Source organism: Lampetra fluviatilis, chromosome 49 (assembly GCF_964198595.1).
Source record: "Lampetra fluviatilis chromosome 49, kcLamFluv1.1, whole genome shotgun sequence".
Classification (NCBI taxonomy): domain Eukaryota; kingdom Metazoa; phylum Chordata; class Hyperoartia; order Petromyzontiformes; family Petromyzontidae; genus Lampetra; species Lampetra fluviatilis.
The window spans coordinates 3,706,782-3,726,781 of NC_136323.1; the positions used below are offsets into that span (position 1 = coordinate 3,706,782).

At 56.1% G+C, this 20,000-nt stretch overlaps 2 protein-coding genes across 2 annotated transcripts in view; both read left to right on the forward strand.

Annotated features, from left to right (window-relative positions):
• The first annotated feature begins 1,671 nt into the window (after nucleotides 1–1,671).
• Nucleotides 1,672–17,076, forward strand: LOC144948351 (DENN domain-containing protein 1B-like). The gene is made up of 9 exons (XM_078877779.1): nucleotides 1,672–1,767; nucleotides 2,119–2,164; nucleotides 2,566–2,667; nucleotides 8,130–8,255; nucleotides 8,872–8,973; nucleotides 14,524–14,614; nucleotides 15,298–15,338; nucleotides 16,055–16,113; nucleotides 16,989–17,076. The coding sequence occupies exons 2-9, from the start codon at nucleotides 2,126–2,128 to the stop codon at nucleotides 17,074–17,076; spliced, it is 648 nt and encodes a 215-aa protein (XP_078733905.1). The 5' UTR covers nucleotides 1,672–1,767; nucleotides 2,119–2,125.
• Nucleotides 17,077–19,330: 2,254 nt separating this feature from the next.
• The window catches only part of LOC144948352 (uncharacterized), a 17,254-nt gene continuing 16,584 nt past the window's right edge, over nucleotides 19,331–20,000 (forward strand). The window contains exon 1 of the mRNA XM_078877780.1: nucleotides 19,331–19,384. Coding sequence (XP_078733906.1) covers nucleotides 19,331–19,384 — 54 coding nt within the window. The remainder of the gene's footprint in view (nucleotides 19,385–20,000) is intronic.

Genomic DNA, 20,000 nt, shown 5'->3' on the forward strand with positions numbered 1-20,000 from the left:
GCGGGGCTATGGATCCCTTGACTGATGGGTGCAGTTGGTGTGAGCACGTTGGGTTGGTCCTGTATGTGATGATGGTGGTGGTGGTGGTGATGATGGGGTGGTGTAGTGGTGGTGATGTTTGTGGGGGGGGGGGGTGTAGCGGTGGTGATGTGTGGGGGGGGGGTGTAACGGTGGTGTGTAGCGGTGGTGATGTTTGTGGGGGGGGGGGAGGGTTGTAGCGGTGGTGATGTTTGTGGGGGGGGGGGTGTAGTGGTGGTGATGTTTGTGGGGGGGGGGGGGGGGTGTAGCGGTGGTGATGTGTGGGGGGGGTGTAACGGTGGTGATGTGTGTGGGGGGGGGGTATAGCGGTGGTGATGTGTGTGGGGGGGGGGGTGTAGCGGTGGTGATGTTTGTGGGGGGGGGGGGGTGTAGCGGTGGTGATGTGTGTGGGGGGGGGGGGTGTAGCGGTGGTGATGTTTGTGGGGGGGGGGGAGGGTGTAGCGGTGGTGATGTTTGTGGGGGGGGGGTGTAGTGGTGGTGATGTTTGTGGGGGGGGGGGTGTAGCGGTGGTGATGTGTGTGGGGGGGGGGGTGTAGCGGTGGTGATGTTTGTGTGGGGGGGGGGGTGTAGCGGTGGTGATGTTTGTGGGGGGGGGGGTGTAGCGGTGGTGATGTGTGTGGGGGGGGTGTAGCGGTGGTGATGTGTGTGGGGGGGGGGGGGTGTAGCGGTGGTGATGTTTGTGGGGGGGGGGGTGTAGCGGTGGTGATGTGTGTGGGGGGGGGTGTAGCGGTGGTGATGTGTGGGGGGGGGGGGGTTGTAGCGGTGGTGATGTGTGGGGGGGGGGGGGGTGTAGCGGTGGTGATGTTTGTGGGGGGGGGGTGTAGCGGTGGTGATGTGTGTGGGGGGGGGGTGTAGCGGTGAGCGGTGGTGATGTGTGGGGGGGGGGGTGTAGCGGTGGTGATGTTTGCGGCGGCGATCGGCGCAGCAATCCGGTCGCCACGAAAGCCGGCGGGCGCGGGTCGATTCCCGCTCACGGCCACCACCAACACCGGTGCCGATTATCTGAACCGGGTCCTGGGCCTCCTCCCCTAGGTCGACTCAGCCTCAAATTAGTATCTTGTGCGGTGTGCAAGCATCGACACCGGGGAGACAAAGGCGGCCGGGCGTGGTGTTGGCCACCTACCCCCTCGTGTACCGTGCCGGCCTTCATAGGTGCTGCTGCTCGCTAGCAGCACTTGCTCCTACAGTCTGTTAAAAGCTATACATGATGATGATTAGATAATGATGGTGGTCATTAGATAGCGATAATTAGATGATAGAGGTGATAATGATTTTTGATGATGCTGATGATGATCCTGCTGTTGATGGTGTTGATGTTTATGATGGTGTTGATGGTGATGATACTGATGTAGACAGTATCGATGGTGTTGTTGTTGATGCTGATGGTGTTGTTGTTGATGCTGATGATGATGGTGTTGTTGTTGATGCTTATGATGCTGATGATGGTGGTGGCGATGGCGGTGGCGATGGCGGTGGCGATGGTGATGGCGGTGGCGATGGTGGTGGCGATGGTGATGGTGGTGGCGATGGTGGTGGCGATGGCGGTGGCGATGGTGATGGCGGTGGCGATGGTGGTGGCGATGGCGATGGTGGTGGCGATGGTGATGGCGGTGGCGGCGACCCGCAGCTCACGGCGTGCGTGCACGGGGCAGCCGCGCTGCTCTACCCCACCTACTGGCAGCATGTGTTCATCCCTGTCCTGCCTCCACACCTACTGGACTACTGCGGGTGAGTTCACGCTCACCCATTCGCTCTCTCGCTCACCCATTCGCTCTCTCGCTCACCCACTCGCTCGCTCGCTCGCCCACTTACCCGCCCGCTCGCTCGCCCGCTCGCCCGCATGCTTGTTTGCCCACCCGCTCACTCGCTCACTCACCCACTCACTCGCTCACCCAGTCGCTCGCTCGCTCACTCACTCACTCGCTCACCCAGTCGCTCACTCACTCGCTCACTCACACACCAACTCACTCACTCGCTCGCTCACTCAACCACCCACTCACTCCCTCACCCACTCGCTCGCTCACACACTTGCTCACTCATCTTGAGTACACTCACTCACCTGTGTGTGTGTGTGTGCAGGGCTCCCATGCCGTACCTCATAGGTGTTCATTCCACACTCATGGAGGTACGTTGTTCATGTATGCGTGTACCTGTGTACCTGTGTACCTGTGTACCTGTGTACCTGTGTGTGTGTCTACCTGTGTGTGTGTCTACCTGTGTGTGTGTCTCTGGACGTGTGGTTGAGTGGTAGCGGAATGGTTAGCGTGCGATTCCTGCACGGCTAACGCCAGTGACGATGATCTGAATCGGTCCTGAGCCACCCCTAGGTCGACTCAGCCTCAAGTGAGTACCTGGTTGCGGTGTTTAAACATCACCAAAAGGGAGACAAAGGCGGCCGGGCGTGGTGCTGGCCACCCACCCCCTCGTGTGCCATGCCAACCGTCGTCATAGGTGTTGCTCGCTAACAGCACTTGCCCCAACAGTCTGTGTGGACTACACGGGGGACCTTTGTCTTTCTGTGTGCAGAGTGTGCGTGCGCTCGGCCTGGAGGAGGCCGTGGTGTTGAACGTCGACGCGAATCAGTTGGAGACTCCGTTCAATGACCTCCTGTCTCTCCCCCACGACCTGGTAACTCACCGCCACTCACCTCCACACTCACCACAATACTCACCACCACACTCACCACAATACTCACCACAATACTCACCACAATACTCACCACAATACTCACCGCCACTCACCTCCACACTCACCACAATACTCACCACCACACTCACCACAATACTCACCGCCACTCACCACAATACTCACCACAATACTCACCGCCACTCACCTCCACACTAACCGCCACACTCACTACAACACTCACCACAATACTTAACGCCACTCACCTCCACATTAACCACCACACTCACCACCATCACTCACCTTCACATTCACCACCGCACTCACCACCACACTCACCGCCACACACACTACCACACTAACTGCCACACTCACCACCATCACTCACCGCCACACTCACCACCACACTCACCCCACACACACTACCACACTCACCGCCACACTCACCACCACATTCACCACCGCACTCACCATCACACTCACCGCCACACTCACCACCCTCACTCACCATCACACTCACTACCACACTCACTACCACACTCACTACCACACACACTACCACACTCACCATCACACTCACCGCCACACACACTACCACACTAACTGCCACACTCACCACCATCACTCACCATCACTCACCGCCACACACACCACCACACTCACTACCACACTCATCGCCACACTCACCACCATCACTCACCTTCACATTCACCACCGCACTCACCATCACATTCACCGCCACACTCACCACCACACTCACTACCACACTCACCACCACACTCACTACCACACTCACCATCACACTCACCGCCACACACACTACCACACTCACTACCACACTCACCGCCACACACACTACCACACTCACCATCACACTCACCGCCACACACACTACCACACTCACTACCACACTCATCGCCACACTCACCGCCACACTCACCACCATCACTCACCTTCACATTCACCGCCACACTCACCATCACACTCACCGCCACACTCACCGCCGCACTCACCATCACACTCACCGCCACACTCACTACCACACTCACTACCACACTCATCGCCACACTCACTGCCATCACTCACCTTCACATTCACCACCGCACTCACCATCACACTCACCACACTCACTACCACACTCACTACCACCACTCACTGCCACACTCACCACCACCACTCACTGCCACACTCACCACCACCACTCACTGCCACACTCACCGCCACACTCACCACACTCACCACAACACTCACCTCTGCACTCAGCACCACACTCACCACACTCACAGCATTACAGACTCGGCACGCTCACCACACTCACCAGACTCACTGCCACACTCACCACCACGCTCACCAGACCCCTGACCCCCCCTCACCATGAGAGTTTGTACTTACTGCACCCATTGCTGTGAGTGCACTGCTGATGCTACTGTTGCTGCTGGTGCTGCTGATGCTACTGTTGCTGATACTACTGTTGTTGCGGATGCTATGTCTGTTGCTGATGCTGTTGCTGCTACTGATGTTGCTGCTGATGCTCCTGCCGATGCTACTGTTGCTGCTGGTGCTGCTGATGCTACTGTTACTGATACTACTGCTGTTGCTGATGTTGCTGCTGATGCTGATGCTGCCGATGCTACTGCTGTTGCTGGTGGTAGCGCTGTTGCAGCTGCTGATGTTGCTGATGCTACTGCTGCTGATGCTGCTGATGCTGCTGATGCTGCTGATGCTGCTGATGTAGCTGCTTCTGCTAATGCTACTGTTACTGATACTACTGTTGTCGCTGATGTTGCTGCTGATGCTGATACTGCTGCTGATGCTGCTGCTGATGCTGTTGTTCACAATGTTGTTGTTGTTGTGATTTGATTCCCCATTCCTGAAGGGGTTCAGTTTACGAGGGGGGTGGGAGGGAGGGACTGGGGGGGGATGTGAGAGAATCCCCCGGGGATTCGTACAAAAACAACAATAGCGTCATCAGCAGCAGCGTCATCAGCAGCGGCGTCATCAGCAGCATCAGCATCATCAGCAGCAGCAGCATCATCAGCAGCATCATCATCAGCAGCAGCATCAGCAGCATCATCAGCAGCAGCATCAGGAGCATCATCAGCAGCAGCATCAGCAGCAGCATCAGCAGCAGCATCAGCAGTAGCATCAGCAGCATCATCAGCAGCAGTGTCATCAGCATCATCATCAGCATCATCAGCAGCATCATCATCATCATCAGCAGCATCATCAGCAGTATCTGCAGCATCATCATCAGCATCATGATGTGCGCATTACTCACTTGGCGCTGTCCAGCAGCAGCACCATCAGCATCATCATCAGCATCAGCATCATCATCAGCATCATCATCAGCATCATCAGCAGTATCTGCAGCATCAGCATCATGATGTGCGCATTACTCACTTGGCGCTGTCTAGCAGCAGCATCATCAGCAGCATCATCAGCAGCATCATCATCAGCAGCAGCATCAGCAGCATCATCAGCAGCAGCATGATGTGTGTCCAGCAGCAGCATCATCAGCAGCAACCAGGAAGACGATGTGTATTTATTTGTAGTGGAGTAATCCGATGAGTTCTAAAGCTCTTTTTTCACACACGTCCAGTTAGGGGGTCACGGGGTCAGAACGCTCCAACAACAACAAACACAAACACAGTACAAAAAACAACAACAAACACAAACACAGTACAAAAAACAACAACAAACACAGTACAAAAACAACAACAAACACAGTACAAAAAACAACAACAAACACAGTACAAAAAACACGGTAGGAGTGCAAAGCATTAAGAAAAGTAAACAAATCACTTAAACACATCTACAGTAAAACCTTGGATTGCGAGTAACTTGGTCTGCGAGTGTTTTGCAAGACGAGCTAATTTTTTAAATAAATATTAATTTGATAAACGAGCGAGGTCTTGCAATACGAGTAGTACGTGCGTACGCTTTGTCTGCCGAGCGTCACGTGATCACAACTGATACACGAGTGCTTTGATGTACGAGTGCTTTGGATTAAAAACACGTTTCCGGAACGAATTATGCTCGCAATCCAAGGTTTTACTGTACAAATACAACTAAATTGCAACTTTTTAAATCTTACCACGTGAATCGCACCGAGGTGTGAACTCCCTCGTGGTCACTCGTGACCGCAAGCGGGGAGTCCTGGTCACACGAGTTCCCGCTGAGTCACTCGGAATCAGCTCAACTCACCGTACACAGCAGCAGCAGCATCGCTCGCTCGCTCGCGCACTCGCTCGCTCACTCACTCGCTCACTCATTCACTCGCTCACTCATTCACTCGCTCACTCATTCACTCGCTCATTCACTCACTCTTTCACTCATTCGCTCGCTCGCTCGCTCACTCGCTCGCTCGCTCGCTCACTCACTCGCTCACTCACTCGCTCGCTCACTCGCTCGCTCACTCGCTCGCTCACTCACTCGCTCGCTCGCTCACTCATTCACTCGCTCGCTCATTCACTCACTCGCTCACTCATTCACTCGCTCACTCATTCACTCGCTCACTCATTCACTCGCTCACTAATTCACTCGCTCACTCGCTCGCTCATTCACTCGCTCGCTCGCTCACTCGCTCGCTCACTCATTCACTCGCTCACTCATTCACTCGCTCACTCATTCACTCGCTCACTCGCTCACTAATTCACTCGCTCACTCGCTCGCTCATTCACTCGCTCGCTCACTCGCTCACTTGCTCGCTCACTCATTCACTCGCTCGCTCACTCATTCGCTCGCTCGCTCATTCACTCGCTCGCTCATTCACTCGCTCACTCATTCACTCGCTCACTCACTCGTTCACTCGCTCACTAATTCACTCGCTCACTCACTCGCTCATTCACTCGCTCACTCATTCACTCGCTCACTCATTCACTCGCTCACTCATTCACTCGCTCACTCATTCACTCACTCTTTTTTCGTTCACTCGCTCACTCATTCACTCGCTCACTCACTCTTTTCTTCGTTCATTCGCTCATTTTTTCACTCACGATTTTCATTCACTCAATCCCACACTAATTCACTCACTCACTGAATGATTCACTTATTCTTTTAATTCAGTTTTCAGTTTAATTTATTAGGGAGAGCCCTGTGTTAGCCGTGAGGCTCTTGACTCGGGTGCAACCGTAACAAATCATGAACAAACAACATCTTCAAGTGACGTTTCGCAACAGAAACATCCAGGGAAAACCAGTAAAGATCTTCCGGACAAAAAAAGCACCGTATATCAACGCTGTGTGCAAAAATCCCAATGGGTTTCAAGTCCGCTCACCCTCACACAAATACACTCATTCAGTCACTCCACTTATTCATTCACTCATTCACTCTTTTTCGTTTGCTCACCCTCACACGAATTCACTCATTCAAATTATTCATTCACTCACCCACTCATTCGCTCTTTTTTCGTTCACTCACCCTCACAATAATTCACTCATTCATTCACTCAACTTATTAATTCACTCACCCACCCATTCACTCTCTTTTCGTTCACTCACACGCAAACTCCAAATATACAGCAGCAGGCGTCAGGGTTGGGATCGAACCCACAACCTCCTGTATACCAGGTGAGGTAGTTAACATCTCCTAGCCACCGTGATGATGATGAGAGAGAGAGACACGCAAACTCCAAATATACAGCAGCAGGCGTCAGGGTCGTGATCGAAACCACGACCTCCTGTATACCAGGCGAGGTAGTTAACATCTCCTGGCCACCGTGGAGCCCTAGAAATAATAATAACAAGAGCAATGATATTTATTTAGCCGGGAAAGCCTCGACGGAGAGTCTCAGGACTTGTTTTCAGGAGGGGTCCCGCTACATTGGGATGTTTGGCCGACTCCTTGTGAGCAAAAATAAATAAGCGGGGTTTGGGAGGAAACTGGAGAACCCCAGAGAAAACCCGGGGGGGGGGGGGGGGTTGGGGGGGTGAGAGTGGGGACGGGAGGGACACACTCAAAGCTCCACATGGATGGCTTTTAAAAAACGAACCCGCTTGCTGTACTGCCCAGCGCGTTGGCTCCTCGTACAGAGAACAGCATTGCATCTCTCTCCCCGTGTCCCCGTGTTTCCCTTGTCTCCGTGTCCCCATGTCTCCGTGTCTCCGTGTATCCTTGTCTGAGTCTCCCCATGACCCCGTGTCCCCCTGTCCCCATGTCTCCCTGTCTCTGTGTCTCCATGTATCCGTGTTTCCGTGTCCCCGTGTCTCTGTGTCCCCGTGTATCCATGTCTCCGTCTCCCCATGACCCCGTGTCCCCCTGTCTCCGTGTCTCCGTGTCTCCATGTCCCCATTTCCCCCTGTCTCCGTGTCTCCCTGTCCCCCTGTCTCCGTGTCTCTGTGTCTCCCTGTCCCCCTGTCTCTGTGTCTCCGTGTCTCTGTGTCTCCGTGTCTCCCTGTCCCCCTGTCTCCGTGTCTCTGGGTCTCCGTGTCTCCGTGTCTCCGTGTCTCCCTGTCCCCGTGTCCCAGGCGTCCACTCTGAAGTCGCGCATTAAGAAACAGTCGGCCGTAACGGGCACGGGGCTGGCGCATGCTTTCCTGAGGGCCCAAGCCCAGCTGTTCGGAACCTACAGAGAGGCCCTGAGATTCCGGCCTGTGAGTGGCACATGACACGGCATCACGCGACGTCACATGATGTCACGTGACGTAACACCACGTAACACCACGTGCTCGCTAACAGCACTTGCCCCAACAGTGTGTTAAGGCTATATGGGGGGTCTCTGTCTTTGGTGCAACATCAGTGGCAAATATTTGAAGTGGTCCTGGGCCTCCGCTGAGGGCATCTCAGATGTTGGCACGGCGCATCGCTGCCACAGTGTGGAACTCACTGACACCAAATCACCGACAGGGTGTGCCACTCACACCACACAACACTCACACGCTGTGCCACCGACAACGCTCTTGTCACACGATAACGGACCGTACCACCCCGGTTACTGACGCGCCGTGCCACCACGACACCAACACGCCGTGCCGCCCCGGTGACTGGCGTGCCGTCGTGCCACCCCGGTGACTGGCGTGCCGTCGTGCCGCCCCGGTGACTGGCGCGCCGTCGTGCCGCCCCGGTGACTGGCGCGCCGTCGTGCCGCCCCGGTGACTGGCGCGCCGTCGTGCCGCCCCGGTGACTGGCGCGCCGTCGTGCCGCCCCGGTGACTGGCGCGCCGTCGTGCCGCCCCGGTGACTGGCGCGTCGTCGTGCCGTGCCACCGCAGGGAGAGGCGATCACGTTCAGCGAGGAGGCGTTTGTGGAGAGCAAGTCCAGCTCGGTGCGCTCCTTCCTCAAGCACGCCACGCAGCTGCAGCTCTTCAAGCAGGTAGCACACGCGTGTGGACGTGCGCACGCACACGCGTGTGAAGACCAGTCTGTGTGTCTCCGTGTGGGTCTCCGGTTTGAGTCTCCACGCGTTTCCACAAACGCCTCCCCCGTGACTTGCCGTGTGTCTCTCCCCGCACGTCTCTCGCCGTGGGTCTCACCCCGCGTCTCCCCGCGTGTCCTTGTGTGTCTCCCCCCCCCCCCCCCCCACAACTCTCTGCGTGTCTCACCCCGCGTGTCCCCGCGTGTCCTTGTGTGTCTCTGCCCCCCCTCCCCCCCACGACTCTCTGCTTGTCTCACCCCGCGTGTCCCCGCGTCTCCCGCGTGTCCTTGCGTGTCTCCGCCCCTCCCCCGCAACTCTCTGCGTGTCTCACCCTGCGTGTCCCCGCTTGTGTCCACGTCCCCCCCCCCCCCCCCGCGTCTCTCCGCTCGCCTGTCCCCGTGAGAGTTGCTCGCTCTGCGTGGGAGCGGAGACTCCGCCAGATGCGGCGGAGTCTCCGGTTTCACAACAAGCTCCTCGCGGAGTCGTCGCTCTGAGTCGCCGCTCTGAGTCGCGCATTCCCCAGCGCGGAGCCGGGGAGCACAGGTGGCTTGTCCCCGACTCTCCCATTCACTCCCATTCACTCCCCAACTCACTCTCCCACTCATTCCTCACACTCCCAACTGCTCCCCACTCCCATTCACTCCCCAACTCACTCATTCCTCACATTCCCAACTGCTGCCCACTCCCATTCATTCCCCAACTCACTCTCCCACTCATTCCTAACGCTCCCAACTGCTCCCCAACTCTCCCAACTGCTCCCAGAGTCTCCCAACTGCTCCCCAACTTTCCCAACTGCTTCATGACTCTCCCAACTTCTCCCAGAGTTTCAGTTTCTCTCCGCTCCCTCTCAGCACTCCCAAACTCTCACAACTGCTCACCAACTCTGCCCACTTGCTTCCCCATCTTTCCCTGATCATCTTTCCCTGATCATCTTCCCCTCTCAACTCATCCCAGACTCTCCCACCGCTCCCTCACTCTTCCCCGTTCCTCTCTTCACAGCTGCGTGCGTGCGTGTGTATCTGTGTGTCTCTGTGCTGGGGAGCGGTGGTGTAGCGGTTACCACTACGCTGCGCTACGAACCCGGCTACCCGAGTTCGATTCCCGCTCACGGTCAACACCAGTGACGATAATTATCTAAACCGGTCCTGGGCCTCCCCTAGGTCGACTCAGCCTCAAATGAGTACCTGGTTGCGATGTTTAAACATCGCCACTGGGGAGACAAAGGCGGTCGGGCGTGGTGTTGGCCACCCACTCCCTCGTGTACTGTTCCGGCCTTTATAGGTGCTCGCTAACAGCACTTGCCCCAACAGTGTGTTAAGGCTATATGGGGGGTCTTTGTCTTTGTCTGTGCATGTGGGGAGCGGTGGTGTAGTAGCGGTTAGCGCTGCACTGCTCTAGGAACCCGGCAGAGACCCGAGTGCGATTCCCACTCATGGCCACCAACACCGGTGACGATTATGGGCCTCCCCCTAGGTAGACTCAGCCTCAAATGAGTACCTGGTGCGGTGTGTAAACATCGCCACCTCGCGTGGTGCCGTTCCGGCCTTCATAGCTGCTACTCGCTAACAGCACTTGCCCCAGCAGTCTATTAAGGTCATACATGTGAGCTTTGTCTTTGCAATCCGTGTGTGTATTTGCATGTCTATAATTATTTATGTACGCGTGTGATCTCTGAAGGCTGGCCAACGGTAACGTCATCTTGTTGAATTTAATTTTGTCGAGAGAAAGAGAGAGGGCAAGAGTGAGAGAGACGCGGGGGGGAAGAGAGGCAAACACACAGAGAGAGAGGGTGAGTGTGAGAGGGTGAGTGTGAGAGAGGGCAGGGGAGAGATAGGAGTGAGCGGTGAGAGTGGGTGAGAGAGATGGTGAGAGAGGGGAGGGTGAGGGAAGAGAGAGAGGGTTGCGGACAGAGAGCGAGCGAGAGACCGATGCCTATTTTGTTTATCATTCTCGCGCGATTAAAGTGCGGAGTTGGTTGCCCGTTGGCAGATAACGCCGATGACTGAATTTGTGAGACATTCCGCCGTGTGGGTTTATTTTCTCTTCGGTAGAAATTGCGTGGAGGATGAGTCACGGCGAGAAGCTGCGGTGACGGAGAGAGAGAGCGATATACATAGAGAGAGAGAGGGATTTGAGATAGAGAGAGACAGAGGGATTTGACAGAGAGAGAGACAGATGGATTTGAGAGAGAGAGAGAATGTCATCACTGCTGGTTTCCTTGCGTCAAACGCAAGGCAGTGGCACGACAGGCGGGAGGGGAGAAACAGTGAGGAGTGTCGCCAGCCTACCCAGCTAGTCGCCCACCAAGCCGCTCGCTCGGCTAGTCACTCACCCAGACACTCACCCAGCCACTCACCCAGCCAGCCACTCACCCAGCCACTCACCCAGCCACTCACCCAGCCACTCACTCACCCAGCCACTCACTCACCCAGCCAACCACTCAGCCACTCACTCACCCACGCACACTCACCCAGCCACTCACTCAGCCACTCACCCAGCCACTCACTCACCCAACCACTCACCCAGCCACTCACCCAGCCACTCACCCAGCCACTCATCCAGTCAACCACTCACCCAGCCAACCACTCACCCAACCAGCAAACTACTCTTCTTACCCACGCACACTCGCCCACGCACACTCACCCACGCACACTCACCCACGCACACTCGCCCAGCCACTCACCCAGCCACTCACCCAGCCACTCACCCAGTCAACCACTCACCCAGCCACTCACTCACCCAGCCACTCACTCACCCAGCCAGCCACTCACCCAGCCACTCACCCAGCCAGCCACTCACCCAGCCACTCACCCACGCGCACTCACCCACGCACACCCACCCACGCACACTCACCCACGCACACTCACCCACGCACACTCACCCACGCACACTCACCCACGCACACTCACCCACGCTCACTCACCCACGCTCACTCACCCACGCACACTCACCCACGCACACTCACCCACGCACACTCACCCACGCACACTCACCCACGCACACCCACCCACGCACACCCACCCACGCACACCCACTCACGCACACCCACTCACGCACACCCACCCATGCGCCCCCACCCACGCACACCTACTCACGCACACCCACCCACGCACACCCACCCACGCACAATGCAAGCGAGACACAATACAGGCCCCTGAAGACACCACTAGACTCCCACCCAGCAGGTGTCATGTCCCCCCCACCCCCCTCTGCCCGCCCCCTCCCTGAGTGGGGTGTTCCGAGGGGGTGATGAGAGACACGGACCGACCGGCCACCCGTGGACTCTACCATTGTATACCGGGGGAGGGGGATTAAGTCCAAATATCATCATGGTGATCATCATCAGCATGATGTTCAGCACTTGTCAGCATCACCATGATCATCGTCATTGCCATCATCATCATCAACGCGATAACCGTGATGATCATCATCAACATCGTCATCAACGTGATCATCAGCAAGCTGTTCACCGTCGTCATCAACGTCACATTCATCAGCATGACCATCATTAATATCGGCATCATTTATCCCTCACCTCCTGATTAGCACGGTCGGCTACGTACGGTGCGAAAGAAGTTCAACAACAACAACAACCGCCATTCGCCACTAAGTGGCGGTGACGTCACCACGACGCTTGTGCCAGGCCATGTGCAACTTGAGGCTATCACGTGAAGTGTCAAACGCCCGCTGGCAGGAGGTCACTGGGCAGACCCAGCAGGAGCCACGGGTCGACTGACCGAGATGACCGAGATGACTGGCTGATGCACCACCTGTGCCCCCTACTGTACCAACTTGCTGTGCTTTAGCCACCCGGCCCTCGGCTCGTTGTTGTGAGCGGCGCTCCTCCGCCCTCCGTTGTTGTTGGAGGGCGACTGCCTCCAACTGCCCAGTAGCGTCCTTCACGAGCCTCCTCCACAGAGGCCGATCTTGACACCGCTGGTACCAGTCATCGGCAAGTCCACTCAGCTCCACGTCCTCCTGTACCACATCACTCCATCTCTTCTCTAGCCCGTGCCGCGCCCGTTTAGCCCCCTCGATCCGGCCGAACAAAAGCTGTTTAGGTATGCGGTGGCTGGGCAACACACACACACGCACACCGTCATCTTAATCGTGAGCGCCTGCATACTACTGGAAACACAGCCTCACACTCTCCTACCACACCCCCCCCCCCCCAACCTTGGAACTCCATGGTACATTCCATGTGGGATCCTCTAGCTGGGTGGGGGGGGGGTCTCTAGGGGGTCTCACGAGGCGTTGACAGGGGTTGGGCCGGAGGCTGCGAGGAACACAGAAGGGGGGAGTCGAGGGGGGGGGGTCTTGGAGTTCCCAGGCATCTCCCAACGCAGTGTGGAGGGCCCACGGCGGAGGGCCCACGACGGAGGGCCTATCGTGGAGGGGCCCACAGTGGAGGGTCAGTCTCAGGCTGCTCACGGTGGAGGTTACCGTAGTGCCGCACTTAATCGTTGTTTTGCTCGTCTGGGTTCTTTCGGTAAAGTCACGTAGAAGGGAAATAATAAAATAATAAACATAAAACATAATAAAATACAATTCTCACGACGTTTCGGCCACAACGCAAGCAGCCGTCCTCAGGTGAAGAACAGGTCTTGTTCATTCAGACGCTGTCTTTCCGACAGACCTGTTCTTCACCTGAGGACGGCTGCTTGCGTTGTGGCCGAAACGTCGTGAGAATTGTATTTTATTATGTTTTATGTTTATTATTTTATTACTTCCCTTCTACGTGACTTTACCGAAAGAACCAAGAAGATGAATCCCTGCAGTCACGCCAGCTTTAAATCGTTGTTTTGCTTTTACACAACTTGTCCCAACAGTCGGTGTGAGCTTTTATCTTTGTATGTATCTTACGTATCACCAACAGCCGCGGTCAATCCACCGCTGGATGAAGTGTGCCGTGCGTGCATCTGCCCCCCGTCGGCCTTCGTAGGCACCAGCTCCCTGCCCGCACTTGCCCCCGAGCGGTGTGCGCGTGCAGGCTACCGGGGGGATCTTTGCCTGTGTCGTCCCCAGTTCATCGACTACCCTGCCCCTAACCCCGCCCACTCGGTTGCTAGCCTCGCCCACTCGATCACTAGCACCACCCCACTCGGCAGAGATCGCAAACGGGTTTTGATTCCTTACCCGTACCCGGCCGCACCAGGGTCGCAAACGGGTACCCGTACCCTACCCGATACTCGGCTACCCGTACCCGGCCGTGTATCGGGTAGGGTACGGGTATCGGGTACCCGATTGCGACCTCTGGGATGAAGCCATGTTGCAGGCGCGGGTGGGTTGATTCTAGGAACTTGAATTGTGAGAAGAGACAAGACGTTGGGAAACGAGTGACAAACGGTTACTCATATTCAGTGACTCACGGCCTACCCGTACCCGTGTACGGGTAGCCGGGTATCGGGTAGGGTACGGGTATCGGGTAGGGTACGGGTATCGGGTACCCGATTGCGACCTCTGGCGTGTGCAGGCTACATGGGGGACCTTTGCCTGTGTCGTCCCCAGTTCATCGACGGGAGGCTGGAGCTGCTCAACGCCGGCGTGGGCTTCAGCGACCTCTTTGAGGAAGAGATCAACCTGGGCGGATACTCCAAGGGTGACCACCTCCTCCTCCGTTCCAGGGCCCACCGGCCCCCCCCCCCCCCAGGGTCCACCAGCACTTGGGCCCCCGCTGACCCTCCAGGGCCCAATGCCCCCCCCCCCCTCCCCCCCCCCCCCAGGGCCCACTGTCCTCCCAGGGCCCACTGACACCTGCAGTGCCCACCGACCCCCCCCCCCATGAGCTCCCCCTTCACTCCAGGGCCTGAGGCCCACCCCCATCTTCCTCCACCCCCCCCCCCCCACGATTGTGCTCAACCAGAGCAGTCCACCCATGTGACATGAGTGCAGAGGGGAGGCAACGGTGCGTGTACGTACGTGTGTGTGTGCGTGTACTTGTGTATGTGCGTGTACGTGTGCGTGTGTGTGTGCACGTGTGCGTGTGTGTGCGCGTGTGTGTGCGTGTACGTGTGTGTGTACGTGTGTGTGTACGTGTGCGTGTACGTGTGTGTGTACGTGTGTGTGTGTGTGCGTGTGTGTGTGTGCGTGTGGGGAGCGGCGGTGTTCGCGGTTAGTGCGCTGCGCTACGAACCCGGTAACCCGGGTTCGATTCCCACTCACGCCCAACACCAGTACCCACCCCCTTATGTGCCGTGCCGGCCTTCATAGGTGCTTGCTAACAGCACTTGCCCCAACATTCTGCTGAAGGCTGTACGGGGGATCTTTGTCTTTGTGTCACAGGAAGTGCCAAGTCGTACCAGCAGTGGCTGCTCACTGTCAAGGTGAGTGACACTCGTGGTGACATTCTGTGTCACTCACCACCATGACCCCCTCTGACCCCCACGGGGGTCAACACCGTCTCCCCGTGTCTCCCCGTGTCTCACCCTCTCCCCGTGTCTCCCTGCATCCCCATGTCTCTCCGTGTCTCCCCGTGTCTCTCCGTGTCTCCCCGTGTCTCCCCGTGTCTCACCGTCTCACCGTGTCTCCCCGTGTCTTACTCTCTCCCCCGTGTCTCCCCCGTGTCTCCCCCGTGTCTCACCGTGTCTCCCCGTGTCTCACCGTGTCTCCCCGTGTCTCACCGTGTCTCACCGCCTCCCCATGTCTCACCTGTCTCACCGCCTCCCCATGTCTCACCGTGTCTCACCGTGTCTCCCCGTGTCTCACCATCTCACCGTGTCTCACCGTGTCTCACCGTGTCCCCCCATGTCCCCGCGTCTCACCGTCTCTCTCCGTGTCTCCCCATGTGTCACCGTGTCTCCCCGTGTCTCACCGTGTCTCACCATCTCACCGTGTCTGCCCGTGTCTCACCGTGTCTCCCTATGTCCCCACGTCTCACCGTCTCTCCCCGTGTCTCCCCGTGTCTCCCCGTGTCTCACCGTGTCTCCCCGTGTCTCCCCATGTCCCCGCGTCTCACCGTCTCTCCCCGTCTCTCCCCGTGTCTCCCCGTGTCTCCCCGTGTCTCACCGTGTCTCCCCGTGTCTCACCGTGTCTCCTGTAGAAAGGTGGGGGTGCTTTCATCTCCCTGATGACCAAGGCCAACCCAGCCATGAAGTCCATGTACCGATTTGTGAGCCTGTCACCAGCACTCATTCACTCACTCATTCATTCACCAAACTCATTCACCCGTGCATTAATGCATTAATGCATTCACTCATGGATTGACTATTTCAGCATTGGCTCCTTCATTCTTTCAGACATTCTATCATTTTTTTTTATCTCATTCAAGTATTAAGTCATGCACTAATGTGTTGACGAATTTATCATTTAACTCATGAATGTGTATTCACACATTAACTCGTTGCCATCAACTAATTCGAATATTCATTACCTCGGTTATTCATTCTTTCATTCATTTACTCTCTCATTCATCCATTCGTTAACCCATGTATTCACACACACGCCCGCTCGCTCATTCACTCACAAACTCATTCACCCGTGCATTAATGCATTCATGCATTCACTCATGGATTCACTATTTCAGCATTGACTTTTTCATTGATTCTTGTCACTTATTCTTTCAGACTTTCTATAATTCGTTATCTCATTCACATAATTCAATCAGTAATGTATCGACTCATTTATTAATCAACTCATTCAGTCACTCACGCATGAGTGAACGTGTGTGTGTAGTCACACACACGTTCACTCGTCATTCATTCACTCGTTGCCATCAACTCATTCGTTTATCAATTACCTCGCTCGCTCATCCTTTCATTCATTTACTCTCTCATTCACCCACTCGTTAACCCCTTAGCACGCTCGCTCGCTCGTTTCTCGCGGCCATTTCACGCTTGTCGCCGCGTCGCCGGATTAATTTCCCCGTGTGAACTTCACTCGTCCCGTTGCTCCGCGCAACGGGACGAGCCGACAGCCCTCGCCCCCCCCCCGGCCCCCCCCCCGCCCGCTCTCCTCCCAATGTGCGGCTGCGCAAGGGCACGCGGCCGCCCTCTGAAAGCCGTCGTACGAGGCGGCCGCCGCCTGTTGGCGGAGCGTGGAAGCGAGTCCGCCTCGCGTCTCTAGACGAGGCTCCCTCACCGCCGCCCCCGGCCCAGTTGCTCCGTCTGTGCGACGGGATAGAGTCGTTGGCCCCTCGCACCCGCGCAGAGTTACAAGTTGACATCATTGCTATGGTATCCGTGTGTGTGTGTGTGTCTCTGTGTGTGAAAGTGTGTGTGTGTGTGTGAGTGTGTGTGAGAGTGTGTGTGTTTCTTTGTGTGTGTGTGAGAGTGTGTGTGTTTCTTTGTGTGTGTGTGTTTCTCTATGTGTGTGTGTGAGAGTGTGTATGTGTGTCTCTGTGTGTGAGAGTGTGTGTGTGTGTGTTTCTCTGTGTGTGAGAGTGTGTGTGTGTGTTTCTGTTTGTGTGAGAGTGTGTGTGTGTCTCTGTGTGTGAGAGTGTGTGTGTGTGTGTTTCTGTTTGTGTGAGAGTGTGTGTGTATGTTTCTGTTTGTGTGAGAGTGTGTGTGTGTCTCTGTGTGTGAGAGTGTGTGTGTGTGTTTCTCTGTGTGTGACAGTGTGTGTGTGTGTTTCTCTGTGTGTGACAGTGTGTGTGTGTGTTTCTGTTTGTGTGAGAGTGTGTGTGTGTCTCTGTGTGTGAGAGTGTGTGTGTGTGTGTTTCTGTTTGTGTGAGAGTGTGTGTGTGTGTGTCTCTGTGTGTGAGAGTGTGTGTGTGTGTTTCTGTTTGTGTGAGAGTGTGTGTGTGTGTGTCTCTGTGTGTGAGAGTGTGTGTGTGTGTTTCTCTGTGTGTGACAGTGTGTGTGTGTGTTTCTCTGTGTGTGACAGTGTGTGTGTGTGTGTTTATGTTTGTGTGAGAGTGTGTGTGTCTCTCTGTGTGAGAGTGTGTGTGTGTGTGTTTCTCTGTGTGTGAGAGTGTGTGTGTGTGTTTCTCTGTGTGTGACAGTGTGTGTGTTTCTGTGTGTGTGTGTGTGAGTGTGTGTTTCTCTGTGTGTGAGTGTGAGAGTGTGTGTGTCTCTCTGTGTGAGAGCGTGTGTGTGTGAGTGTGAGAGTGTGTGTGTCTCTCTGTGTGAGAGCGTGTGTGTGTGAGTGTGAGAGTGTGTGTGTCTCTCTGTGTGAGAGCGCGTGTGTGTGTGAGTGTGAGAGTGTGTGTGTCTCTCTGTGTGAGAGCGTGTGTGTGTGTGAGAGCGTGTGTGTGTGTGTGAGAGCGTGTGTGTGTGTGTGTGTGAGAGCGTGTGTGTGTGTGTGTGTGAGAGCGTGTGTGTCTCTCTGTGTGAGAGCGTGTGTGTGTGTGAGAGCGTGTGTGTGTGTGTGTGTGAGAGCGTGTGTGTCTCTCTGTGTGAGAGCGTGTGTGTGTGTGAGAGCGTGTGTGTGTGTGAGTGTGAGAGTATGTGTGTCTCTCTGTGTGAGAGCGTGTGTGTGTGAGTGTGAGAGTGTGTGTGTCTCTCTGTGTGAGAGCGCGTGTCTGTGTGAGTGTGAGAGTGTGTGTGTCTCTCTGTGTGAGAGCGTGTGTGTGTGTGTGTGAGAGTGTGTGTGTCTCTCTGTGTGAGAGCGTGTGTGTGTGTGAGAGCGTGTGTGTGTGTGTGTGAGAGAGCGTGTGTGTGTGTGTGTGAGAGAGCGTGTGTGTGTGAGAGCGTGTGTGTGTGTGTGTGAGAGAGCGTGTGTGTGTGTGTGTGAGAGCGTGTGTGTGTGTGTGTGTGAGAGCGTGTGTGTGTGTGTGTGAGAGCGTGTGTGTGTGTGTGTGAGAGTGTGTGTGTCTCTCTGTGTGAGAGCGTGTGTGTGTGTGAGAGCGTGTGTGTGTGTGTGTGTGAGAGCGTGTGTGTGTGTGTGTGAGAGAGCGTGTGTGTGTGTGAGTATGTGTGTGGAGCGGCAGCGTAGCAGTTAGCGCACTACACTCGCAACCCGGCGACCCAGCTTCAATTCCCGCTCACGGCCAACACCGGTGACGATAATTATGTGAACCGGTCCTGGGCCTCCCCTAGGTCGACTCAGCCTCAAATTAGTACCTGGTGCGGTGTGTAGTAAACATCGCCACTGGGAAGACAAAGGTGGTCGGGCGTGGTGCTGGCCACCCACCCCCTCGTGTACCGTTTCGGCCTTCAAAGGTGCCACTCGCTAACAGCACTTGCCCCACAATGCATAGCACGGACCTGGTGACACAAGTTCGATTCCCGGCCCCGGCGATAACGTCAGTGGCGAGTGATGGTCAGAGTCGGTCCTACTCGCTTAACAACCCTTGGACCCAGCAGCCTCCGTGGGCTATCCGGGGGACCTTTACCTCTGTGTGTACGTCTGTGTGTGTCTGCGTGTGTCACTCGCAAAGATGGCAAAGGGACGCTTTGGGTTCAAAGAGGTCAAGGCAGCACACAAGCACAAGGTGAGCGAGTGTGTGTGTGTGTGCGCCTTTGTGCAGTGTAGTGGTTAGCGCGCTTCGCTATGAACCTGGTGACCCAGGTTCGATTCCCGCTCACGGCCAACACCCAGTGACGATTATCTGAACGGGTCCTGGGCCTCCCCTAGGTCGACTCAGCCTCAAATGAGTACCTGGTGCGGTGTGTAAACATCGCCACTGGGGAGACAAAGGCGGTCGGGCGTGGTGCTGGCCACCCACCCCCTCGTGTACCGTTCCGGCCTTCATAGGTGCTCGCTAACAGCACTTGCCCCTACAGTCTGTTAAGGCTATACGGGGGATCTTTGTCTTTGTGCGTGTCCAGGGAGACAAAGGCGGCCGGGCGTGGTCTATATATGTATGTATGTTGAACTTCTTTGGCACCGTACGTAGCCGACCGTGATAATCGGAGGTGCGTGGTGCTGGCCACCCACCGCCTCGTGTGCCGTGCCGGCCTTCATCGGTGCCGCTCGCTAGCAGCACTTGCCCCAGCAGTCTGTGAAGGCTGTATTAAGGGGGGGATCTTTGTGTGGTCTGCGTCTTTGTGTCTGTCGGTGTGTGTTTTCCTGTGCCGCTGTGTCTCCCTGTCTCGTGTCGCACGTGT